Source organism: Oncorhynchus gorbuscha, unplaced genomic scaffold (genome assembly GCF_021184085.1).
Source record: "Oncorhynchus gorbuscha isolate QuinsamMale2020 ecotype Even-year unplaced genomic scaffold, OgorEven_v1.0 Un_scaffold_1538, whole genome shotgun sequence".
NCBI lineage: Eukaryota > Metazoa > Chordata > Actinopteri > Salmoniformes > Salmonidae > Oncorhynchus > Oncorhynchus gorbuscha.
Window position 1 is genome coordinate 93,127 of NW_025746286.1, and position 24,374 is coordinate 117,500.

Consider the following 24,374-nt stretch of genomic DNA (forward strand, 5'->3'; position numbering starts at 1 on the left):
TCTACCAGATATCACACATTACAGAGACTCTACCAGATATCACACATTACAGAGACTCTACCAGATATCACACATTACAGACACACACACCGAGACACACACACACACACACACACCGAGAGACAGTCTTTTTTTGGCACTGGTCCCTTTCGTGATTGGACCATGTGGTTGCCGTGCGGTTTCCAGGCCGCGCCCCTGCTGAGTGGTAATTGGTCTCCATGGCGTTGCCGCGTGGCGACGGAAGTTTGATTGACAGGTTGGCCACCTGCCCTGGCTGCTAAAACAGGGGGAGAGATGGTGGGGAAGGGGATGTGGGGGTTTGGTTGGGTAAGGTGTGAAGGGGATAATTATATATTTGGTGAAAGGGGATATGGGGGGGTGGGGGTTTGGTTGGGATGGGGGTGGGGGGTTTGGTTGGGGTAAGGTGTGAAGGGGATATGGGGGGTTTGGTTGGGGTAAGGTGTGAAGGGGATATGGGGGGTGGGGGATTTGGTTGGGGTGAAAGAGAGTTGAGAGAGGGAGAAAATGGGGGGGAACCATACTGTCACGTGTTGGTGGGCTGGGTGTAGTCCAAAATCTTCTGCCACTTACTATTAGCCTGTGAAACACTAGTTCCGCCTCACCCCGCGAGGACCCGTCTCACCCCGCGAGGGCCCTTCTCACCCCGCGAGGACCCGTCTCACCCCGCGAGGACCCGTCTCACCCCGCGAGGACCGTCTCACCCCGTGAGGACCGTCTCACCCCGCGAGGACCCGTCTCACCCCGCGAGGACCCGTCTCACCCCGCGAGGACCCGTCTCACCCCGCGAGGACCCGTCTCACCCCGCGAGGACCCGTCTCACCCCGCGAGGACCGTCTCACCCCGCGAGGACCGTCTCACCCCGCGAGGACCCGTCTCACCCCGCGAGGACCCGTCTCACCCCGCGAGGACCGTCTCACCCCGCGAGGGCCCTTCTCACCCCGCGAGGGCCCTTCTCACCCCGCGAGGGCCCGTCTCACCCCGCGAGGACCGTCTCACCCCGCGAGGACCGTCTCCCCCGAGGGCCCTCTCACCGTCTCACCCCGCGAGGGCCCGTCTCACCCCGCGAGGACCCGCCTCACCCCGCGAGGACCCGTCTCACCCCGCGAGTACCGTCTCACCCCGCGAGGGCCCTTCTCACCCCGCGAGGACCCGTCTCACCCCGCGAGGACCGTCTCACCCCGCGAGGGCCCCCGCAGGGGCCTCACCCCGCGAGGGCCCGTCTCACCCCGCGAGGGTCTCACCTCACCCACCCCGAGGGCCGTCTCAGGGCCCGTCTCACCCCGCGAGGGCCCGCCCGTCTCACCCCGCGAGGACCCTCACCCCGCCCCGCCCCTCACCCCGCGAGGACCCGCCTCACCCCGCGAGGACCGTCTCTCCCCGAGGACCGCTCACCCCGCGAGGACCGCCTCACCCCGCGAGGACCGCCTCACCCCGCCTCACCCCGCGGACCGTCTCACCCCGCGAGGACCCGTCTCACCCCGCGAGGACCGTCTCACCCCGCGAGGACCGTCTCACCCCGCGAGGGCCCGTCTCACCTCTCACCCCGCGAGGGCCCGTCTCACCCCGCGAGGGCCCGTCTCACCCCGCGAGGGTCCGTCTCACCCTGCGAGGGCCGTCTCACCCCATGAGGGCCGTACATTGACCAGACAACAGCATGCAGTCAAACAGATCGTTCCAAACAGAAGCTTTTCCACTTTGCTTCTTAATATAAATCCACATGTTTTCTATATTATGTTATTAGCTTGTGAAACACTAGTTAGTTGGTCTTAGCAAGCTGCACATGTGTGTCCCTAATGCTAATCGCTAGCTAGCTGGCTAGCAGTGGTGGAGTATCACAGCATTGTTTGTCCCTAATGCTAATCGCTGGCTAGCAGTGGTGGAGTAGAACAGCATTGTTTGTGTGTTTGTCCCTAATGCTAATCGCTAGCAGTGGTGGAGTATCACAGCATTGTTCGTGTGTTTGTCCCTAATGCTAATCGCTAGCATTGGCGGAGTATCACGGCATTGTTTGTGCAACAGCCTGTTCTTAATCAGAGAGGAAAAGGACAAGAATATTCTAAAATATTTTGTCCGAATTTCAATATAATCAAGGTCCCTTGGGAAAGCCTGACCAACACTTTGGTTCCTACTCTGTCACAATCTCTCCTCCCTTTTTTTCTCTCTTTTTTCTTTCGTCGTCATGCCAACAAAACTGCATTCCAAGCGCCCGCTGTAATCCCAACCCAAAATTCCAATGATCGTTCTATGTCTATGTAGGATTCCAACAGTTTACCACGGTGTTTTGATGTAGAATCGCAAAGTAAAATCACAATATTTGGCACAAAAATCACAATTATATATTTTTTACACGTTATCGTTATTGTGTGTGTGTGTGTGTGTGTGTGTGTGTGTGTGTGTGTGTGTGTGTGTGTGTGTGTGTGTGTGTGTGTGTGTGTGTGTGTGTGTGTGTGTGTGTGTGTGTGTGTGTGTGTGTGTGTGTGTGACATCACCCATGCTCTCTGGCCTCCCCCTTTGTGAGGTTAAACACACTGAGAGGGCGTCTGACACACACACACACACACACACACCGTCTCCATTGTCATGTATAGCGTTGTTAATCCGTCCGTGTCGCCTCGGTGTCAGACACTCTGTTTAGGGGGTCAGGGCCTCTTCCTCTCTCTTTGTGTGTTAATGGAGCTGCCGTGTGGCGCAGCGGTCTAAGGCTCTGCTAGAGGCGTTACTACAGACCCTGGTTCGATTCCGGGCTGTATCTCAGTGCTAGAGGCGTTTACTACAGTCCCTGGTTCTATCCCGGGCTGTATCACAGTGCTAGAGGCGTTACTACAGACCCTGGTTCTATCCCGGGCTGTATCACAGTGCTAGAGGCGTTATTACAGACCCTGGTTCTATCCCGGGCTGTATCACAGTGCTAGAGGCGTTACTACAGACCCTGGTTCGATTCCAGGCTGTATCACAATGCTAGAGGCGTTACTACAGACCCTGGTTCTCTCCCCCTTTCCCTCCCCCTCTCCCTCCTCCTTCCTTCTCCCTCCCTCCCTGGTCCCTCTCCTCCTCCTCCTCTCCCTCCCTCCCCCCCTCCCTCCCTTTCCCTCTATCTCCCTCCCCTCTTCCCCCTCTCTCCCTCTCCCTTCCCCTTCCTCCCTCCCTCCCTCTCCTCACCTCCCTCTCTCCTCTCCCTCTCTCCCTCTCCTTCCCCTCCCTTCCTCCCTCCCTCTCCTCACCTCCCTCTCCCCTTCCCCTCCCTTCCTCCCTCCCTCCTCCCTCCCTCTCCCCTCTCTCTCCCTCTCTCCTTCCCTCCCTCTCCTCACCTCCCTCTCCCCTCTCTCCCTCTCTCCTTCCCCTCCCTCCCTCTCCTCACCCCCCTCTCCCTCCCTCCCTCCCTCCCTCAGCGTGGGGAAGGGTATCTGGTGGGACTGGAGGCAGCAGGATGGTTACACTTGAGGAGGGTTGTCAAGGGATACCGTCGCTGAGGAGAGGAGCTGTGTGTGGTGTTCTGTTCTCCATCAGACTTCAACCACCCTGGCTGCCCCCTGTCTCCTGAGAAGATTGTTGTTCAGGGTCTCTCTCTCTGTCTCTCTCTCTCTCTCTGTCTCTCTGTCTCTCTCTCTCGTGTCTCTGTCTCTGTCCGTGTCTCTCTCTGTCCGTGTCTCTCTCTCCGTCTCTCTCTCTGTCTCTCTCTCTCTCTCTCTCTCTCTCTCTCTCTCTCTCTCTCTCTCTCTCTCTCTCTCTCTCTCTCTCTCTGTGGTGGTCTGTTCTTCATCTCCTTCTTTGTCTCTCTCTCTCTCTCTCTCTGTCTCTTATCAGACTTCAACCCTCCGTCTCCTGAGAAGCTTGTTGTTCTCTCTGGGTCTCTCTCTCTCTGTGTGTTTCTCTGTCTCTCTCTCTCTCTCTGGGGAGTTGGGTGTTCATGGTTCATTAGCCACACGTACACTTCCGTTCTGTTCTCACTCTCTCTCTCTGCTCTCTCTCTGACTCTGTCACACACTCTCACTGTCTCTCTGTCTCACTACACGCACACACACTGGTTACCAGTCCTCCTCTCTGTCTGTTGTTGTGTTCAGTGACAAATCTCTCTCTGTCCTCTCTCTCTGTCTCTCTCTCTCTCTCTCTCTCTCTAGCTCCTCTCTCTGTCTCTCTGTCCTCTCTCTCTCTGTCTCTCTCTGTCTCTCTCTATCTCTCTCTCTCTCCCCTGTCTCTCCTCTCTCTCTCTCCCTCTCTCCCTCCTCTCTCTCCTCTCTCTGTCTCTCTCTCTCCTCTCTCTCTCTCCTCTCCTCCCAACCTCCGTCCCTGAGAAGCTCTCCCTCCCCCTCTCTCCCTGTCTCCTCCTCCTCTCCCTCCTCCTCCTCTGTTGTTGTGTTCTCTCCTCCTCCTCTCCCTCCTCCTCTCCTCTCCTCCTCCTCCTCCTCCTCCTCCTCCTGTCTCTCTCCTCTCCCCCCCCCTCTCCCTCCTCCTCCTCCTCTCCCTCCCACCTCCTTCTCCTCCCCCTCCTCCTCTCCTCCTCCTCCTCCTCCTCCTCTCTCCTCCTCCTCCTCTCCCTGTCTCCTCTCCTCCTCCTCTGTCTGTCTCTCTCCCCCCCTCCTCCTCCTCCCCCCCCTCCTCCTCCCTCTCCTCCTCTCCTCCTCCTCTCACTTTGTCTCTTCTTTCTTCCTCTGTTAATTAGGGTACCTATGAGACAGACAGACAGGTAACATCTGTCTCCCTCCCTCCGTTAGGAGATAGGGAGGAGGGGAGGGAAGATGGGGAGGGAAGGAGGGGAGGGGGCTAGAGGCTAGGGAGGAGACTAGGGGCTAGGAGACTAGGGGCTAGGGGAGGAGGAGGCTAGGGAAGGAGGGGGCTAGGGAAGGAGGGGATGAGGGGGAAGAGGCTAGGGAAGGAGGGGAGAGGAGATGGGGACTAGGGGAGGAGGCTAGGAGATAGGGGCTAGGGGATAGGGACTAGTGGAGGGGGATAGGAGATAGGGGCTAGGGGAGGAGGCTAGGAGACGGGGGCTAGGAAACGGGGGCTAGGAGACGGGGGCTAGGGACGGGGCTAGGAGATAGGAGGTGGGGGCTAGGAGATGGGGGCTAGGGGATGGGGGCTAGGAGATGGGGGCTAGGAGATGGGGGCTAGGAGATGGGGGCTAGGGGAGGGGGCTAGGAGATGGGGGCTAGGGAGATGGGGGGGCTAGGGGAGGGGGCTAGGAGATAGGAGACGGGGCTAGGAGATGGGGGTTAGGAGATGGGGGCTAGGGGATGGGGGCTAGGAGATGGGGGCTAGGGGGGGATAGGAGACTGGGGCTAGGAGATGGGGGCTAGGGGAGGGGGCTAGGGCTTAGGAGATGGGGGCTAGGAGATGGGGGCTAGGGGAGGGGATGGGGGCTAGGGGGAGATGGGGGCTAGGAGAGGAGGCTAGGAGATGGGGGCTAGGGAGGGGGTTAGGGAGGGGGATGGGGGCTAGGGAGGGGGCTAGGGATGGGGGAGGGGGGGGGCTAGGGATGGGGGATAGGGATTAGGAGATGGGGGCTAGGGGGGGGCTAGGGGCTAGGAGGGGCTGGGGGGAGGGGGATAGGGCTAGAGGAGATAGGAGATGGGGGCTAGGAGATGGGGGCTAGGGATGGGGAGTAGAGATGGGGGGGGATGGAGATGCTAGGAGATGGGGGGGCTAGGAGATGGGGGCTAGGGGAGGGGCTAGAGATGGGGGCTAGGGGAGGGGGATAGGGGAGGGAAGAGGAGATGGGGGTTAGATGGGGGCTAGGGGGGGCTAGGGGGGGCTAGGAGATGGGGGCTAGGGGATAGGAGATAGGAGATGGGGGCTAGGAGAGATGGGGGCTGGGGGATAGGAGATGGGGGCTAGGGGGGGGCTAGGGGCTAGGAGATGGGGGCTAGGGGAGAGGGGGCTAGGGAGGAGGGGCTAGGAGGGGGCTAGGGGGGGGGCTAGGGATAGGGGGGCTAGGAGATGGGGGCTAGGGGCAGAGGGGGCTAGATAGATGGGGGCTAGGGATGGGGGCTAGGGGGATAGGGGCTAGGAGAGGGGAGATAGGGGCTAGAGATGGGGGCTAGGAGAGGAGATGGGGGGGAAGGGGGATAGGAGATGGGGGGGCTAGGGAGGGGGCTAGGGAGGGATGGGGGCTAGGGGAGGAGAGGGGGGCTAGGAGAGGGGCTAGGGGGGGGCTAAGTCATAGGGGCTAGGGAAGAGGAGATGGGGGTTAGGATATGGGGGCTAGGGGAGGGGGCTAGGGATGGGGCTAAGAGGGGCTAGGGAGCTAGGGGGGGCTAGAGGGAGATAGATGGGGGCTAGGGGAGGGGGATAGGGGCTTGGAGAGGGAGATGGGGGCTAGGGGATAGGGATGGGGGCTAGGATGGGGGCTAGGATGGGGGCTAGGGGATAGGGGGCTAGGGGATAGGAGATAGGGGGCTAGGGGAGATGGGGCTAGGAGATGGATGGGGGCTAGGGATGGAGGCTAGGAGATGGGGCTAGGGATGGGGGCTAGGGGATGGGGGCTAGGAGATGGGCTAGATAGGAGATGGGGGATAGGAGATGGGGGCTAGGGGGGGATAGGAGATGGGGGCTTAGGAGATGGGGGCTAGGAGATGGGGGCTAGGAGATGGGGCTAGGGGAGGGGGCTAGGGGAGGGGGCTAGGGGATAGGAGATGGGGGCTAGGGGATGGGGCTAGGAGATGGGGACTAGGAGATGGGGGCTAGGGGAGGGATGGGGGCTAGGGATAGGATAGGGGCTAGGGATAGGAGATGGGGGCTAGGGAGGGGGCTAGGGGATAGGAGATGGGGGATAGGAGATAGGGGCTAGGAGGGGGCTAGGAGATGGGGGGGGGCTAGGGAGGGGGCTAGGGGGGGCTAGGAGGGGGCTAGGGGGGCTAGGAGGATGGGGGCTAGGGAGGGGGCTGGGGCATAGGAGACTGGGGCTAGGAGATGGGGGTAGGGGGGGGGGAGATGGGGCTAGGGGCTTAGGAGATGGGGGCTAGGAGGGGGCTAGGGGGGGGCTAGGAGATGGGGGCTAGGAGATGGGGGGGGGCTAGGGGGGGCTAGGGGGGGGCTAGGGATGGGGGCTAGGATAGGAGATGGATGGGGGGGCTAGGAGATAGGGGCTAGGAGGGGGCTAGGGAGGGGGCTAGGAGATGGGGGGGAGGGGGCTAGGAGATAGGGGGAGATTAGGAGAGATAGGGGATAGGGGGCTTAGAGATGGGGGCTAGGGGCTAGGGATGGGGGAGGGGGGATTAGGGGCTAGGAGGGGGGGCTAGAGGGGAGATGGGGCTAGGACATAGGGGATGGGGGCTAGGAGATGGGGCTAGGAGATGGGGCTGGGGGGGGCTAGGGCAGAGGAGATGGGGGGGCTAGATGGGGGCTAGGGAGGGGGCTAGGGGGAGGGGGAGATAGGGGCTTGGGGGCTAGAGGGAGATGGGGGTTAGGAGATAGGGGTTAGGGAGGGGGGCTAGGGGGGGCTAGGGAGGGGCTAGATGGGGGCTAGGAGATGGGGGCTAGGGAAGGGGGCTAGGAGGAGAGGGGGGCTAGGTCATAGGGGGTTAGGGGATAGGGAGATAGGAGATGGGGGCTAGGGGAGGGGATATGGGGCTTGGAGAGGAGATGGGAGATAGGGGCTGAAGATGTTTTCTTAAAGTCCTAACAGTTTACATTTGCATGCGAGTTTTATTATTTTACCCCTTCCTCCCCCATCTCCCCCTTCCTCTCCCCATCTCCCCCTTCCCCACCCCCATCTCCCCCTTCCTCCCCCATCTTCCCCTTCCCCCACCCCCATCTCCCCCTTCCTCCCCCCCATCTCCCCTTCCCCACCCCCATCTCCCCCTTCCCCCCCCCTTCCCTCCCCCATTCCCCACCCCCATCTCCCCCTTCCTCCCCCCATCTCCTCCCCTTCCTCCCCCCATCTCCCCTTCCTCCCCCCCTTTCCCCTCCCCCCATCCCCCCCCACCCCCCCCATCTCCCCTTCCCCCCCATCCCCCCTTCCTCCCCCCCCCCCCCCCCATCTCCCCCTTCCCCACCCCCATCTCCCCCTTCCCCCCCATCTCCCCCCATCCCCCCCTCTCCCCCCCCCATCTCCCCTTCCCCCCCCATCTCCCCCTTCCTCCCCCCTTCTCCCCCACCCCCCCATCTCCCCCTCCCCCCATCTCCCCTTCCCCCCATCTCCCCCTTCCTCCCCCATCTCCCCTTCCATGTGTTTGATTCCTGGCCCGTGACAGAGGTTCACCCTTTATCCCTGTGTGTGTGTGTGTGTGTGTGTGTGTGTGTGTGTGTGTGTGTGTGTGTGTGTGTGTGTGTGTGTGTGTGTGTGTGTGTGTGTGTGTGTGTGTGTGTGTGTGGGGGCCCTCAGATTAAGGCTTCCTGCTCTTTATTTGGGGTCAGCCCCTGAGAGGCGCTTTGGGGATTACACACACACACACACACACACACACACACACACACACACACACACACACACACACACACACACACACACACACACACACACACACACACACACAGAAGAGGCCCCCCAGTCAGATCACAGGGTCTAACTGCATCACCACTCAGATGTGGAAACAGGCCAGTATATTGTATATATCAGTATATTGTATATAGACAGTATATTGTAACAGTATATTGTATATAAACAGTATATTGTATATAAACAGTATATTGTAACAGTATATTGTATATAAACAGTATATTGTATATAAACAGTATATTGTATATAAACAGTATATTGTATATAAACAGTATATTGTATAAACAGTATATTGTATATAAACAGTATATTGTATATAAACAGTATATTGTATATAAACAGTATATTGTATATAAACAGTATATTGTATATAAACAGTATATTGTATATAAACAGTATATTGTATAAACAGTATATTGTATATAAACAGTATATTGTATATAAACAGTATATTGTATATAAACAGTATATTGTATATAAACAGTATATTGTATATAAACAGTATATTGTATATAAACAGTATATTGTATATAAACAGTATATTGTATATAAACAGTATATTGTATATAAACAGTATATTGTATATAAACAGTATAATATAAACAGTATATTGTATATAAACAGTATATTGTATATAAACAGTATATTGTATATAAACAGTATATTGTATATAAACAGTATATTGTATATAAACAGTATATTGTATATAAACAGTATATTGTATATAAACAGTATATTGTATATAAACAGTATATTGTATATAAACAGTATATTGTATATATCAGGGTATTTGGGGAAAGTTCCACTGGGAGTTTTTCCAATACAGTCAACCATTTTTTTGTAAATATATATATATATATTTAAATTATATATCTATAGTTGACTTTTTCGATATGTTAGTAGTTGGAGATAGTTGGGGGATAGTTGGAGATAGTTGGAGATAGTTAGGAGATAATTAGAGATAGTTAATAGATAGTTGGGAGATAGTTAGGAGATAGTTGGGGGATAGTTAGAGATAGTTGGGGGATAGTTGGGATAGTTAGAGATAGTTGGGGATAGTTAGAGATAGATAGTTAGAGATAGTTGGGGATAGTTAGAGATAATTAGAGATAGTTAGAGTTGGGGGATAGTTAGAGATAGCTGGGGGATAGTTAGAGATAGCTGGGGGATAGTTGGGGGATAGTTAAGAGATAGTTGGGGGATAGTTAGGAGATAATTAGAGATAGTTAATAGATAGTTGGGGGATAGTTGGAGATAGTTGGGGGATAGTTAGAGATAGTTAGAGATAGCTGGGGGATAGTTAGAGATAGCTGGAGGATAGTTATAGTTGGGGGATAGTTAGAGATAGCTGGGGGATAGTTAGAGATAGTTGGGGGATAGTTAAGAGATAGTTGGGGGATGTGGGATAGTTAGGAGATAATTAGGGGATGGGGGATCGTTAGAAGATAGTTATGGGATCGTTAGAGAAAGTTAAGAGGTAGTTGGGAGATAGTTAGGAGATAGTTGGGGGATAGTTAGGAGATAATTAGAGATAGTTGGGGATAGTTAAGAGATAGTTGGGGGATAGTTAGGAGATAATTAGAGATAGTTAATAGATAGTTGGGAGATAGTTGGGGGATAGTTAGGAGATAATCAGAGATCGTTAATAGATAGAGATAGTTGGGAGATAGTTAGGAGATAGTTGGGGGATAGTTAGGAGATAATTAGAGATAGTTAGGGGATGGGGGATCGTTAGAAGATAGTTATGGGATCGTTAGAGAAAGTTAAGAGATAGTTGGGAGATAGTTATAGATAGTTAAGAGGCAGTTAAGAAACAGTTAAGAAATAGTTAGAAATAGTTGGGGGATCGTTAGGAGATAGTTATGGGATCGTTAGAGATAGAGATAATTTGGGATAGATAGAGAGATATTTCGTTAGCTAACCATGATACAAATTTGATTTGATTTAGATAGAGATTTGGGGGTTATAGTTGGGGGAGTTAGAGATAGTTGGGGGATCGTTAGAGATAGTTGGGGGACTAACATCTGGGAAGGACTAACCATGTGGGAGGGGGAGAGAGATATGTGACAAATAAAAATTTGATTTAGATAGAGATAGTTGGGGATAGTTGGGGGATAGTTAGAGATAGTTGGGGGATAGTTAGAGATAGTTGGGTGATAGTTTAGAGATAGTTAGGGGATCGTTAGGAGATAGTTAATAGTTAGGGATAGTTAGAGATAGTTGGGGATAGTTAGGAGATGGGGGAGGACTGAGAGAGATGGGGAGGGGGGAGAGAGATAGAGGAGAGAGATTCAGTCTGAGGGTTGGTATCCCTCAGGGCTCTACTATAGGGCCCTCCTCCTTCTCCTTTGGGTTTTACACACACACACACACACACACACACACACACACACACACACACACACACACACACACACACACACACACACACACACACACACACACACACACACACACACACACACACACACACACACACACCGTACCATCACACACACACACCGTACCATCACACACTTCAGTCCTTCTGATACAGATGTTAGAACAGACGGCCTAGTAGAATGGGGATTTATTTGGTTGTGTGTGTGTGTGTGTGCGTGCGTGTGTGCCTGTCTGTCTGTCTGTATCTGTCTGTGTGTGTGTGTGTCTGTCTGTCTGTGTGTGTGTGTGTCTGTCTGTGTGTCTGTCTGTCTGTCTGTCTGTCTGTCTGTCTGTGTGTGTGTCTGTCTGTGCCATCAACACACTGTATCTGTTTTGTTAAATCTGTCTGTCAGCCTGTTGGTTAATGTTTAATTCAGATGATTCATTTTGTGATTGTCTTTGTGCTGTTTTTTCTGTGACAACCTGTCTGTCTGTGTGTTAGGTGTCTGTTACTGATGTTTATATATATTTATTTTCATGAATAATTCATAAATAAATCATGTCTGTTATAATATAATAATAATATAATATTGATTATAATATAATAATAATATAATATTGATTATAATAATAATATAATATTGATTATAATATAATAATATATAATAATACCATAATAATAATACATAATCTGTCTGTTATAATAATCTGTCATAATAATAATACATAATAATTATAATATCTACATAATAATTATCTACATAATGTATAATATAATAATAATACATAATAATCATAATAATATAATGTCTAATAATGTACTAATAATGTAATATAATAATAATACTAATAATTATAATATAATAATAATACTAATCTGTCTAATCTGTCTGTCTGTCTGTCTGTCTGTAATTATAATATAATATAATAATACTGTAATTATAATATAATAATAATACTGTCTGTCTGTCTGTCTGTACTAATAATATAATAATAATACTGTAATTATAATATAATAATAATACTGTCTAATCTGTCTGTGTGTGTAATAATGTGTAATAATACATATAATATAATAATGTGTGTGTGCCATCAACACACTGAAATATCTGTTTTGTTAAATCTGATAATTATAATAATAATAATCAATGACAGCCTGTTGGTTAATGATTTAATTCAGATGATTCATTTTATAATATAATTGGTTTGATGCTGTTTTTAATAATACAGACGGTGATAATAATATAATAATAATACATAATAATTATAATATAATAATAATACATAATAATGACAACCTGGTTGATAATATAATAATACATAATAATTATAATTATAATATAATAATACAGAGACCGAGAATATAATAATAATACTCTAATAATTATAATATAATAATAATACTAATAATTATAATATATTAGGTCCAGTTTCCTCCACATTACACAGATGTTTATATATATTTATTTTCATGATATAATTCATAAATAAATCATTTTTATAGAAATAAAACTTGATTTAAAAAATAATAATTAATAATAAAATAATAATATATAATATAATAATAATATAATAATTGATTATAATATAATAATATAATAATAATATAATATAATAATAATACATAATAATTATAATATAATAATAATACATAATAATAATAATAATACATAATAATATAATATAATAATAATAATTATATAATAATATAATAAATATAATATATAATAATATAATAATATAATATAATAATAATACATAATAATTATAATATAATAATAATACATAATAATAATATAATATAATAATAATACATAATAATATATATAATAATAATAATATAATATATATAATAATAATAATAATAATATATAATAATACATAATAATATAATATAATAATAATAATTATAATATAATAATAATACATAATAATAATAATATAATAATAATACATAATAATTATAATATAATAATAATAATAATAATAATAATATAATAATAATACATAATAATTATAATATAATAATATAATAATAATATATAATATAATAATAATATAATATATAATAATATAATAATAATAATATAATAATAATACATAATAATTATAATATAATAATAATAATATAATAATATAATAATAATACATAATAATTATAATATAATAATAATACATAATAATTATAATATAATAATAATAATAATAATTATAATATAATAATAATAATAATAATATAATATAATAATAATAATAATAATAATAATAATATACATAATAATATAATATAATAATAATACATAATAATATATAATAATAATAATAATATAATATAATAATAATATAATAATATAATATAATAATAATAATAATAATAATTATAATAATAATAATAATAATACATAATAATTATAATATATAATATAATAATAATAATATAATAATAATAATATAATAATTATAATATAATAATAATACATAATAATAATAATAATAATACATAATAATACATAATAATAATATATAATAATACATAATAATATAATAATAATAATACATAATAATTATAATATAATAATAATACATAATAATTATATAATAATAATAATAATAATTATAATATAATAATAATACATAATAATTATAATATAATAATAATACATAATAATTATAATATAATAATAATACATATAATATTGATAATATAATAATAATAATAATAATACATAATAATAATATAATATAATAATAATACATAATAATTATAATAATAATACATAATAATATAATATAATAATAATACATAATAATAATATAATATAATAATAATACATAATAATAATATAATAATAATACATAATAATTATAATATAATAATAATACATAATATATATAATATAATAATAATACATAATAATTATAATATAATAATAATACATAATAATTATAATATAATAATAATACATAATAATATAATATAATAATAATACATAATAATTATAATATAATAATAATACATAATAATATAATATAATAATAATAATAATTATAATATAATAATAATAATAATAATAATATAATAATAATACATAATAATATAATATAATAATAATAATAATAATAATAATAATAATAATTATAATATAATAATAATACATAATAATTATAATATAATAATAATACATAATAATTATAATATAATAATATAATAATAATATAATAATAATACATAATAATTATAATATAATAATAATATAATAATAATAATATATAATAATAATAATAATAATAATACATAATAATTATAATATAATAATAATAATATAATAATAATATAATAATAATATAATAATAATACATAATAATTATAATATAATAATAATACATAATAATTATAATATAATAATATAATAATTATAATATAATAATAATACATAATAATTATAATATAATAATAATACATAATAATTATAATTATAATATAATAATAATACATAATAATAATACATAATAATAATAATATAATAATAATACATAATAATTATAATATAATAATAATACATAATAATTATAATATAATAATAATAATATAATAATAATAATAATAATAATATAATATAATAATAATAATAATAATATAATATAATAATAATACATAATAATATAATATAATAATAATACATAATAATAATAATATAATAATAATACATAATAATATAATATAATAATAATACATAATAATAATATAATAATAATACATAATAATTATAATATAATAATAATACATAATAATAATATAATATAATAATAATAATACATAATAATATAATAATAATATAATAATAATAATATAATATAATAATAATACATAATAATTATAATAATAATAATAATATAATATAATAATAATACATAATAATTAATATATATATAATAATAATAATAATATAATAATTATAATATAATAATAATATAATATAATAATAATACATAATAATTATAATATAATAATAATATAATATAATAATAATACATAATAATATAATATAATAATAATACATAATAATTATAATATAATAATAATACATAATAATATAATATAATAATAATAATATAATAATAATACATAATAATACATAATAATTATAATATAATAATATAATAATAATACATAATAATTATAATATAATAATACATATAATATAATAATAATACATAATAATAATATAATATAATAATATAATAATAATAATTATAATATAATAATAATACATAATAATACATAATAATATAATAATAATATAATATAATAATATAATAATAATAATAAATATAATAATAATAATATTGTAATATAATATAATAATAATACATAATAATTATAATATAATAATAAATAATTGATAATAATAATATAATACATAATAATTCTATAATAATAATATAATACATAATTCTAAATAATAATATAATAATAATAATTCTATAATAATAATATAATACATAATAATATAATAATAATAAATAATAAAAATAATAATAATATAATACATAATAATTCTATAATAATAATAATGATAATATAATTATAATATAATAATAATACATAATAATAATAATAATAACATCTTGATTTTGATTGGCAGGCTCAGATCGTGAACCGGCGTGGGGGCGGTCCTCGGGGGAAGCGGGTGGCGAACCGTTACTATACCGACAAGAACGTCACCTGTCACAGCTGTAAGAGGACTGGACACCTCTCCAAGAGCTGCCCTACGCCCCCGGTAAACACACACTGTACCATCACACACACACACACACACACAGTTACCTGTACCCACGTCAGTAACAGTCAGTAATATATTGACTCTTCTCTTCCTTCTGTGTGTGTGTGTGTGTGTGTCTGTCTGTTTCCGTCTCTGCGTGTAGGAGCCGTGTTGCTTGTTGTGCGGGGAGCGTGGTCACACGATGCTGTCGTGTCCCAGCAAACATTGCAGGAACTGCGGTCTGCCCGGTCACTTGGACAAGGTGTGTGTCGTACCCAGCCTCCGATACAGATGGTGTTATCGCTGTGGCGTACAGGGACACCTTAACGACGTGAGTCTCACACACACACACACTCACTCACTCACTCACTCCCCTCTCTCTCTCCATCCTTTTCTCTCTCTCTCTCTCCATCCTTTTCTCTCTCTCTCTCTCTCTCTCCATCCTCTCTCTCTCTCTCCATCCTTTTCTCTCTCTCTCCATCCTTTTCTCTCTCTCTCTCCATCCTTTTTTCTCTCTCTCTCTCCATCCTCTCTCTCTCCATCCTCGCTCTCTCTCCATCCTTTTCTCTCTCTCTCTCTCTCTCTCCATCCTCTCTCTCTCTCTCCATCCTTTTCTCTCTCTCTCCATCCTTTTCTCTCTCTCTCCATCCTTTTCTCTCTCTCTCTCCATCCTTCTCTCTCTCCATCCTCTCTCTCTCTCCATCCTCTCTCTCTCTCTCTCCTCCTTCTCTCTCTCTCTCCTCCTCTCTCTCTCTCTCTCTCTCCATCCTCTCTCTCTCCATCCTTCTCTCTCTCCATCCTTCTCTCTCTCTCTCTCCTCTCTCTCTCTCTCTCTCTCTCTCCATCTTCTCTCTCTCTCTCTCCATCCTCTCCATCCCTCTCTCTCTCTCCATCCTCCTCTCTCTCATCCTTCTCTCTCCTCTCTCTCATCCTCTCTCTCCATCCTCTCTCTCTCCATCCTATCTCTCTCTCTCCATCCTTCTCTCTCTCCTATCCTCTCTCTCTCCATCCATCTATTCTCTCTCTCTCTCCATCTTCTCTCTCTCTCTCTCCATCCTCTCTCTCTCTCTCCATCCTCTTCTCTCTCTCTCCATCCTTCTCTCTCTCTCTCTCCATCCTCTCTCTCTCTCCATCCTCTTCTCTCTCTCCATCCTTTCTCTCTCTCTCTCCATCCTCTCTCTCTCTCTCTCCTCTCTCTCTCTCTCTCTCTCTCTCCTCTCTCTCTCTCTCCATCCTCTCTCTCTCTCTCTCTCTCTCTCTCTCTCCTCTCTCTCTCTCTCTCTCTCTCTCCTCTCTCTCTCTCTCTCTCATCTCTCTCTCTCATCCTCCTCTCTCTCCTCCTCTCCATCCTTTTCTCTCTCTCTCTCCATCATTCTCTCTCTCCATCCCTTCTCTCTCTCTCCATCCTCTCTCTCTCTCTCCATCCCCTCCATCTCTCTCTCTCCATCCCCTCGCTCTCTCTCTCATCATTCTCTCTCCTCTCCCATCCTTTCTCTCTCTCTCCATCCCCTCGCTCTCTCTCTCCATCCCCTCGTCTCTCTCCATCATTCTCTCTCCATCATTCTCTCTCTCTCTTTCCATCCTTTTCTCTCTCTCTCTCCATCCTTCTCTCTCTCTCTCCATCTCTGTTTCTCCCTGTGGAGGTCTATCTGTGTGTGTTGTCGGCAGAGAGGCGAGGCGTGTGACACTCACGCTCCGTCAAGCGTCTGTCTTTAATGAGAGACCCAGGGGACAGAGACCTGACACACACACACACACACACACACACACACACACACACACACACACACACACACACACACACACACACACACACACACACACACACACACACACACACACACACACATATATAAACAAGTGATTTTGGGGGGAGAGCTATAGAGTGAAAGACTTGCCCTTTCTCTCTCTGTCTCGCTGTCTCTCTCTCGCTCTCGGTCTGTCTTGCTGTCTCTCTCTCTCTCTCTCTCTCTCTGTCTCTCTCTCTCTCTCTCTCTCTCTCTCTCTCTCTCTCTCTCTCTCTCTCACACTCTCTCTCGCTCTCTCTCCCTCTCTCTCTGTCTCTTTCTCTCTGTCTCTCAGTAGGAGTCTTTTAGATAATAGGAGTAGCCCGCTGCGCCTATGACATTTTCAATTTCCCACCGGGAGGCGGAAAACGCTGTCACAACTCCTGGAAAACTGTCAGACGCTCCGGAGAGAATGTTTTAGACACAGTTTTACTGAGAGGGAGGGAGGGAGGGAGGGAGGAGAGAGAGAGAGAGAGAGAGAGAGAGAGAGAGAGAGAGAGAGAGAGAGAGAGAGAGAGAGAGAGAGAGAGAGAGAGAGAGAGAGAGAGAGAGAGAGCTTTAGACACAGTTGGATTGGGGAGAGATGCCCTCTCTCTCTGCATCCGTTTGATAAAACCAGTTACACACACACACACACACACACACACACACACACACACACACACACACACACACACACACACACACACACACACACACACACACACACACACACACACACACACACACAGAGAGTTCATGTGCTTTCTGTTTCACACACTGATTGATAATATTCTCTCCTCAGGCCTGCCCAGAGATATGGAGACAGTACCACATCACGGTAAGAGTGTGTGTGTGTGTGTGTGTGTGTGTGTGTGTGTGTGTGTGTGTGTGTGTGTGTGTGTGTGTGTGTGTGTGTGTGTGTGTGTGTGTGTGTGTGTGTGTGATATAGACCTCAGCCTAAGAGAAAAGAGCAGCTTGTTTGTCAATTAAAAGACGTGATAAAGCATGAAATGGGCTGCCAACAACCTCACGGGAGCAGACTGTGTCTGTAGACAGGGGTGGTCTGTCTGTCTGTCACTCTCCTCTATGGAGATTAATTAGCCTGCTCAGTTTAATGGAAGGAGCTGCTTCATTAGACTACTGGAGGAGAGAGGTGGAGGAGGGAGAGGAGGAGGAGGAGGGAGGGAGGGAGGGAGAGGATGACGAGGGAGAGAAGAGGAGGGAGGGAGGGAGAGGAGGGAGAGGAGGAGGAGGGAGAGAGGAGGATGAGGAGGGAGAGGAGGAGGGAGGGAGAGGATGAGGAGGGAGGGAGAGAGGAGGAGGGAGAGAGGAGGAGGAGGGAGGGAGAGAGGAGGAGGGAGGGAGGAGGAGGAGGAGGGAGAGAGGAGGAGGGAGAGAGAGGGAGAGAGGAGGAGGGAGGGAGAGGAGGGAGAGAGGAGGGAGAGAGGAGGAGGGAGAGAGAGGAGGAGGAGGGAGAGAAGAGGAGGAAGAGGAGGAGGGAGGGGGGGAGAGGAGGGAGAGAAGGAGGAGGGTGGGAGAGGAGGAGGAGGAGAGGGAGGGAAGAGGAGGGAGGGAGGGAGGGAGGGAGGGAGAGAAGAGTGGGGAGGTGGGAGAGGGAGAGAAGAAGAGTAATGGAGAGAGAAGAGGAAGGAGGGAGAGAAGAGGAGGGAGAGAGTGTAGGAGGGAGAGAGTGTAGGAGGGAGAAAGTGTAGGAGGGAGAGAGTAGGAGGGAGAGAGGGAGAGAGAGAGGGGGAGAGTGCAGGAGGGAGGGAGGGAGGAGGGAGAGAGAGAGAGAAGGAGAGAGGAGGAGGAGGGAGGGAGGGAGGGAGGGAGGGAAGAGGAGGGAGGGAGAGGAGAGAGAGAGGAGGGAGGGAGAGAGAGTAGAGAAGGGAGGGAAGAGGAGGGAGGGAGGGAAGAGGAGGGAGAGGGAGAGAGAAGAGGAGGGAGAGGGAGAGAGAAGAGGAGGGAGAGGGAGAGGGAAGAGGAGGGAGAGGGAGAGAGAAGAGGAGGGAGAGAGAAGAGGAGGGAGAGGGAGAGAGAAGAGGAGGGAGAGGGAGAGAGAAGAGGAGGGAGAGAGAAGAGGAGGGAGGGAGAGAAAAGGAGGGAGAGGGAGAGAGAAGAGGAGGGAGAGGGAGAGAGAAGAGGAGGGAGAGGGAGAGAGAAGAGGAGGGAGAGAGTGTAGGAGGGAGGGAGTAGGAGTGGAGGGAGAGAGGAGGAGGAGACTGGGAGGAGGAGGACCCTTTATGTTCAGCGATGTCCGGCAGCCAATCAGGCTCTCTGTTACTGCCGGCTACATTTCCCACTTCGTATTAAACTCGTCCGTCGAACTCGATCCCTCTGGATCTGAAACCATCTGCATCTCGTAGCTGTTGACTGGCGCCTGTCGGTCACAAAGCCAGCGATGACAGGGAAACGAAGGGAGAGGTTCCACTCTCCCCTAAATCTGTCCAGAATCTACCCAATGTGTTTCTATGTGATTTAGGAGCTAAGATACAGGAAGTGAATTTGTCTCAGGGAAACGAAGGGAGAGGTTCCACTCCGTCTGCATAAGTGAGTCTGTCTGCATCTTGGTGTAGTCATTAGTCATGATGCTGAGTGTGCTTTTGAGAGACGAAAACCAAAACCATACATTTATTTAAGAAGATAATGTGGGCTATTTATCTCATTTTTATGTTTTAATAAAATCCACAATCGAAGAACAAACATCATTGTGGTAATTCATATCTTGTAACTAAGACTTTAATCTCAAGAGAAGACAGGTTATAAAGGTTTAAATATTATTTTACTTAGAAAATATTCCTGATCAAATAGGCCTAGAAAATACACTGAATTAATTTTCAGTCATTTAAATTGTAAAGCCATGTTTTACCACAACTAATATTTCAGACGGGACCAATGCATTACAATGTACCAGAGTTCACCAACATAGAGCTCCTTCTGAAAAAAACACAAAATCTAAACCAGTGGGGCAACCCCCCCCAGACACCCCTCCCGGTTGGCTACTCTATGTACCTGCAGTGGTAGTGACATTTAGACTATAGTCATTTAGCTGACGTTCTGACCACCAGTCAGGACCACCTCATACCTCCAGGTAGAGTCAGTACCACCACCTCATACCTGCAGGTAGAGTCAGTACCACCACCTCATACCTCCAGGTAGAGTCAGGACCACCTCATACCTTCAGGTAGAGTCAGGACCACCACCTCATACCTCCAGGTAGAGTCAGGACCACCACCTCATACCTTCAGGTAGAGTCAGGACCACCTCATACCTCCAGGTAGAGGCAGGACCAGCACCTCATTCCTCCAGGTAGAGTCAGTACCACCTCATGCCTCCAGGTAGAGTCAGTACCACCACCTCATACCTCCAGGTAGAGTCAGGACCACCTCATACCTCCAGGTAGAGTCAGGACCACCTCATACCTCCAGGTAGAGTCAGGACCACCACCTCATTCCTCCAGGTAGAGTCAGTACCACCTCATGCCTCCAGGTAGAGTCAGTACCACCACCTCATACCTCCAGGTAGAGTCAGGACCACCTCATACCTCCAGGTAGAGTCAGGACCACCTCATACCTCCAGGTAGAGTCAGGACCACCACCTCATTCCTCCAGGTAGAGTCAGTACCACCTCATACCTCCAGGTAGAGTAAGTACCACCACCTCATACCTCCAGGTAGAGTCAGGACCACCACCTCATACCTCCAGGTAGAGTCAGTACCACCACCTCATACCTTCAGGTAGAGTCAGTACCACCACCTCCAGGTACCTCCCTCCAGGTAGAGTCAGTACCACCACCTCATACCTTCAGGTAGAGTCAGTACCACCACCTCATACCTCCAGGTAGAGTCAGGACCACCTCATGCCTCCAGGTAGAGTCAGGACCACCTCATACCTCCAGGTAGAGTCAGTACCACCACCTCATACCTCCAGGTAGAGTCAGGACCACCTCATACCTCCAGGTAGAGTCAGGACCACCCTCATACCTCCCTCCAGGTAGAGTCATACCTCCAGGTAGAGTCAGGACCACCTCATACCTCCAGGTAGAGTCAGTACCACCTCATACCTCCAGGTAGAGTCAGGACCACCTCATACCTCCAGGTAGAGTCAGTACCACCTCATACCTCCAGGTAGAGTCAGTACCACCTCTTACCTCCAGGTAGAGTCAGTACCACCTCATACCTCCAGGTAGAGTCAGTACTCATACCTCCAGGTAGAGTCAGTACCACCACCTCATACCTCCAGGTAGAGTCAGTACCACCACCTCATACCTCCAGGTAGAGTCAGTACCACCACCTCATACCTCCAGGTAGAGTCAGTACCACCACCTCATACCTCCAGGTAGAGTCAGTACCACCACCTCATTCCTCCAGGTAGAGTCAGTACCACCACCTCATTCCTCCAGGTAGAGTCAGTACCACCACCTCATACCTTCAGGTAGAGTCAGTACCACCACCTCATGCCTCCAGGTAGAGTCAGTACCACCACCTCAGGTAGAGTGCCACCACCTCAGGGTAGAGTCAGTACCACCACCTCATGCCTCCAGGTAGAGTCAGTACCACCACCTCATTCCTCCAGGTAGAGTCAGTACCACCACCTCATTCCTCCAGGTAGAGTCAGTACCACCACCTCATACCTCCAGGTAGAGTCAGTACCACCACCCCATACCTCCAGGTAGAGTCAGTACCACCACCTCATTCCTCCAGGTAGAGTCAGTACCACCACCTCATACCTCCAGGTAGAGTCAGGACCACCTCATACCTCCAGGTAGAGGCAGGACCACCTCATACCTTCAGGTAGAGTCAGGACCACCTCATACCTCCAGGTAGAGTCAGGACCACCTCATGCCTCCAGGTAGAGTCAGGACCACCTCATGCCTCCAGGTAGAGTCAGGACCACCTCATACCTCCAGGTAGAGTCAGGACCACCTCATGCCTCCAGGTAGAGTCAGTACCACCTCATACCTCCAGGTAGAGTCAGTACCACCACCTCATACCTCCAGGTAGAGTCAGTACCACCTCATACCTCCAGGTAGAGTCAGGACCACCTCATGCCTCCAGGTAGAGTCAGTACCACCTCATACCTCCAGGTAGAGTCAGTACCACCACCTCATACCTCCAGGTAGAGTCAGTACCACCACCTCATACCTCCAGGTAGAGTCAGTACCACCACCTCATACCTCCAGGTAGAGTCAGGACCACCACCTCATACCTCCAGGTAGAGTCAGTACCACCACCTCATACCTCCAGGTAGAGTCAGGACCACCTCATACCTCCAGGTAGAGGCAGGACCACCTCATACCTTCAGGTAGAGGCAGGACCACCTCATACCTCCAGGTAGAGTCAGTACCACCACCTCATACCTCCAGGTAGAGTCAGTACCACCTCATACCTCCAGGTAGAGTCAGGACCACCTCATACCTCCAGGTAGAGTCAGGACCACCTCATACCTCCAGGTAGAGTCAGGACCACCTCATGCCTCCAGGTAGAGTCAGGACCACCTCATACCTCCAGGTAGAGTCAGGACCACCTCATACCTCCAGGTAGAGTCAGGACCACCTCATACCTCCAGGTAGAGGCAGGACCACCACCTCATACCTTCAGGTAGAGGCAGGACCACCTCATACCTCCAGGTAGAGTCAGTACCACCACCTCATACCTCCAGGTAGAGTCAGTACCACCTCATACCTCCAGGTAGAGTCAGGACCACCTCATACCTTCAGGTAGAGTCAGTACCAACACCTCATACCTCCAGGTAGAGTCAGGACCACCTCATGCCTCCAGGTAGAGTCAGTACCACCTCCAATCAAATCAAATCAAATCAAATTTATTTATATAGCCCTTCGTACATCAGCTGATATCTCAAAGTGCTGTACAGAAACCCAGCCTAAAACCCCAAACAGCAAACAATGCAGGTGTAAAAGCACGGTGGCTAGGAAAAACTCCCTAGAAAGGCCAAAACCTAGGAAGAAACCTAGAGAGGAACCGGGCTATGTGGGGTGGCCAGTCCTCTTCTGGCTGTGCCGGGTAGAGATTATAACAGAAAATGACCAAGATGTTCAAATGTTCATAAATGACCAGCATGGTCAAATAATAATAAGGCAGAACAGTTGAAACTGGAGCAGCAGCACAGTCAGGTGGACTGGGGACAGCAAGGAGCCATCATGTCAGGTAGTCCTGGGGCACGGTCCTAGGGCTCAGGTCCTCCGAGAGAGAGAAAGAAAGAGAGAATTAGAGAGAGCATATGTGGGGTGGCCAGTCCTCTTCTGGCTGTGCCGGGTGGAGATTCCAGGTAGATGTTCAAATGTTCATAAATGACCAGCATGGTTGAATAATAGCAAGGCAGAACAGTTGAAACTGGAGCAGGAGCATGGCCAGGTGGACTGGGGACAGCAAGGAGTCCTCATGTCAGGTAGTCCTGGGACATGGTCCTAGGGCCCAGGCCAGTTGAAACTGGAGCAGCAGCATGGCCAGGTGGACTGGGGACAGCAAGGAGTCATCATGTCAGGTAGTCCTGGGGCATGGTTCTAGGGCTCAGGTCCTCAGGTAGAAAGAAGGAGAGAAGGAGAGAATTAGAGAACCACACTTAGATTTACACTCCAGGTAGAGAAGTACTCCAGATAAACAAACTGACCCTAGCCCCCGACACATAAACTACTGCAGCATAAATACTGGAGGCTGAGACAGGAGGGGTCAGGAGACACTGTGGCCCCATCCGAGGACACCCCGGACAGGGCCAAACAGGAAGGATATAACCCCACCCACTTTGCCAAAGCACAGCCCCCACACCACTAGAGGGAAATCTACAACCACCAACTTACCATCCTGAGACAAGGTATAGCCCACAAAGATCTCCGACACGGTACAACCCAAAGGGGAAACCCAGACAGGCCGACCACAACAGTGAATCAACCCACCCAGGTGACGCACCCCCCCCAGGGACGGCACGAGAGAGCCCCAGCAAGCCAGTGACTCAGCCCCCGTAACAGGGTTAGAGGCAGAGAATCCCAGTGGAAAAAGGGGAACCGGCC

General features: G+C 45.6%; 1 protein-coding gene across 1 annotated transcript in view; it reads left to right on the forward strand.

The window, feature by feature from the left end:
* Positions 1–218: 218 nt before the first annotated feature.
* The window catches only part of LOC124023199 (nascent polypeptide-associated complex subunit alpha, muscle-specific form-like), a gene marked incomplete at its 3' end in the record, with an annotated part of 28,700 nt that continues 4,544 nt past the window's right edge, over positions 219–24,374 (forward strand). The window contains exons 1-3 of the mRNA XM_046337734.1: positions 219–256; positions 613–1,654; positions 15,463–15,597. Of these exons, the coding sequence (XP_046193690.1) occupies positions 219–256; positions 613–1,654; positions 15,463–15,597 (1,215 nt within the window). The remainder of the gene's footprint in view (positions 257–612; positions 1,655–15,462; positions 15,598–24,374) is intronic.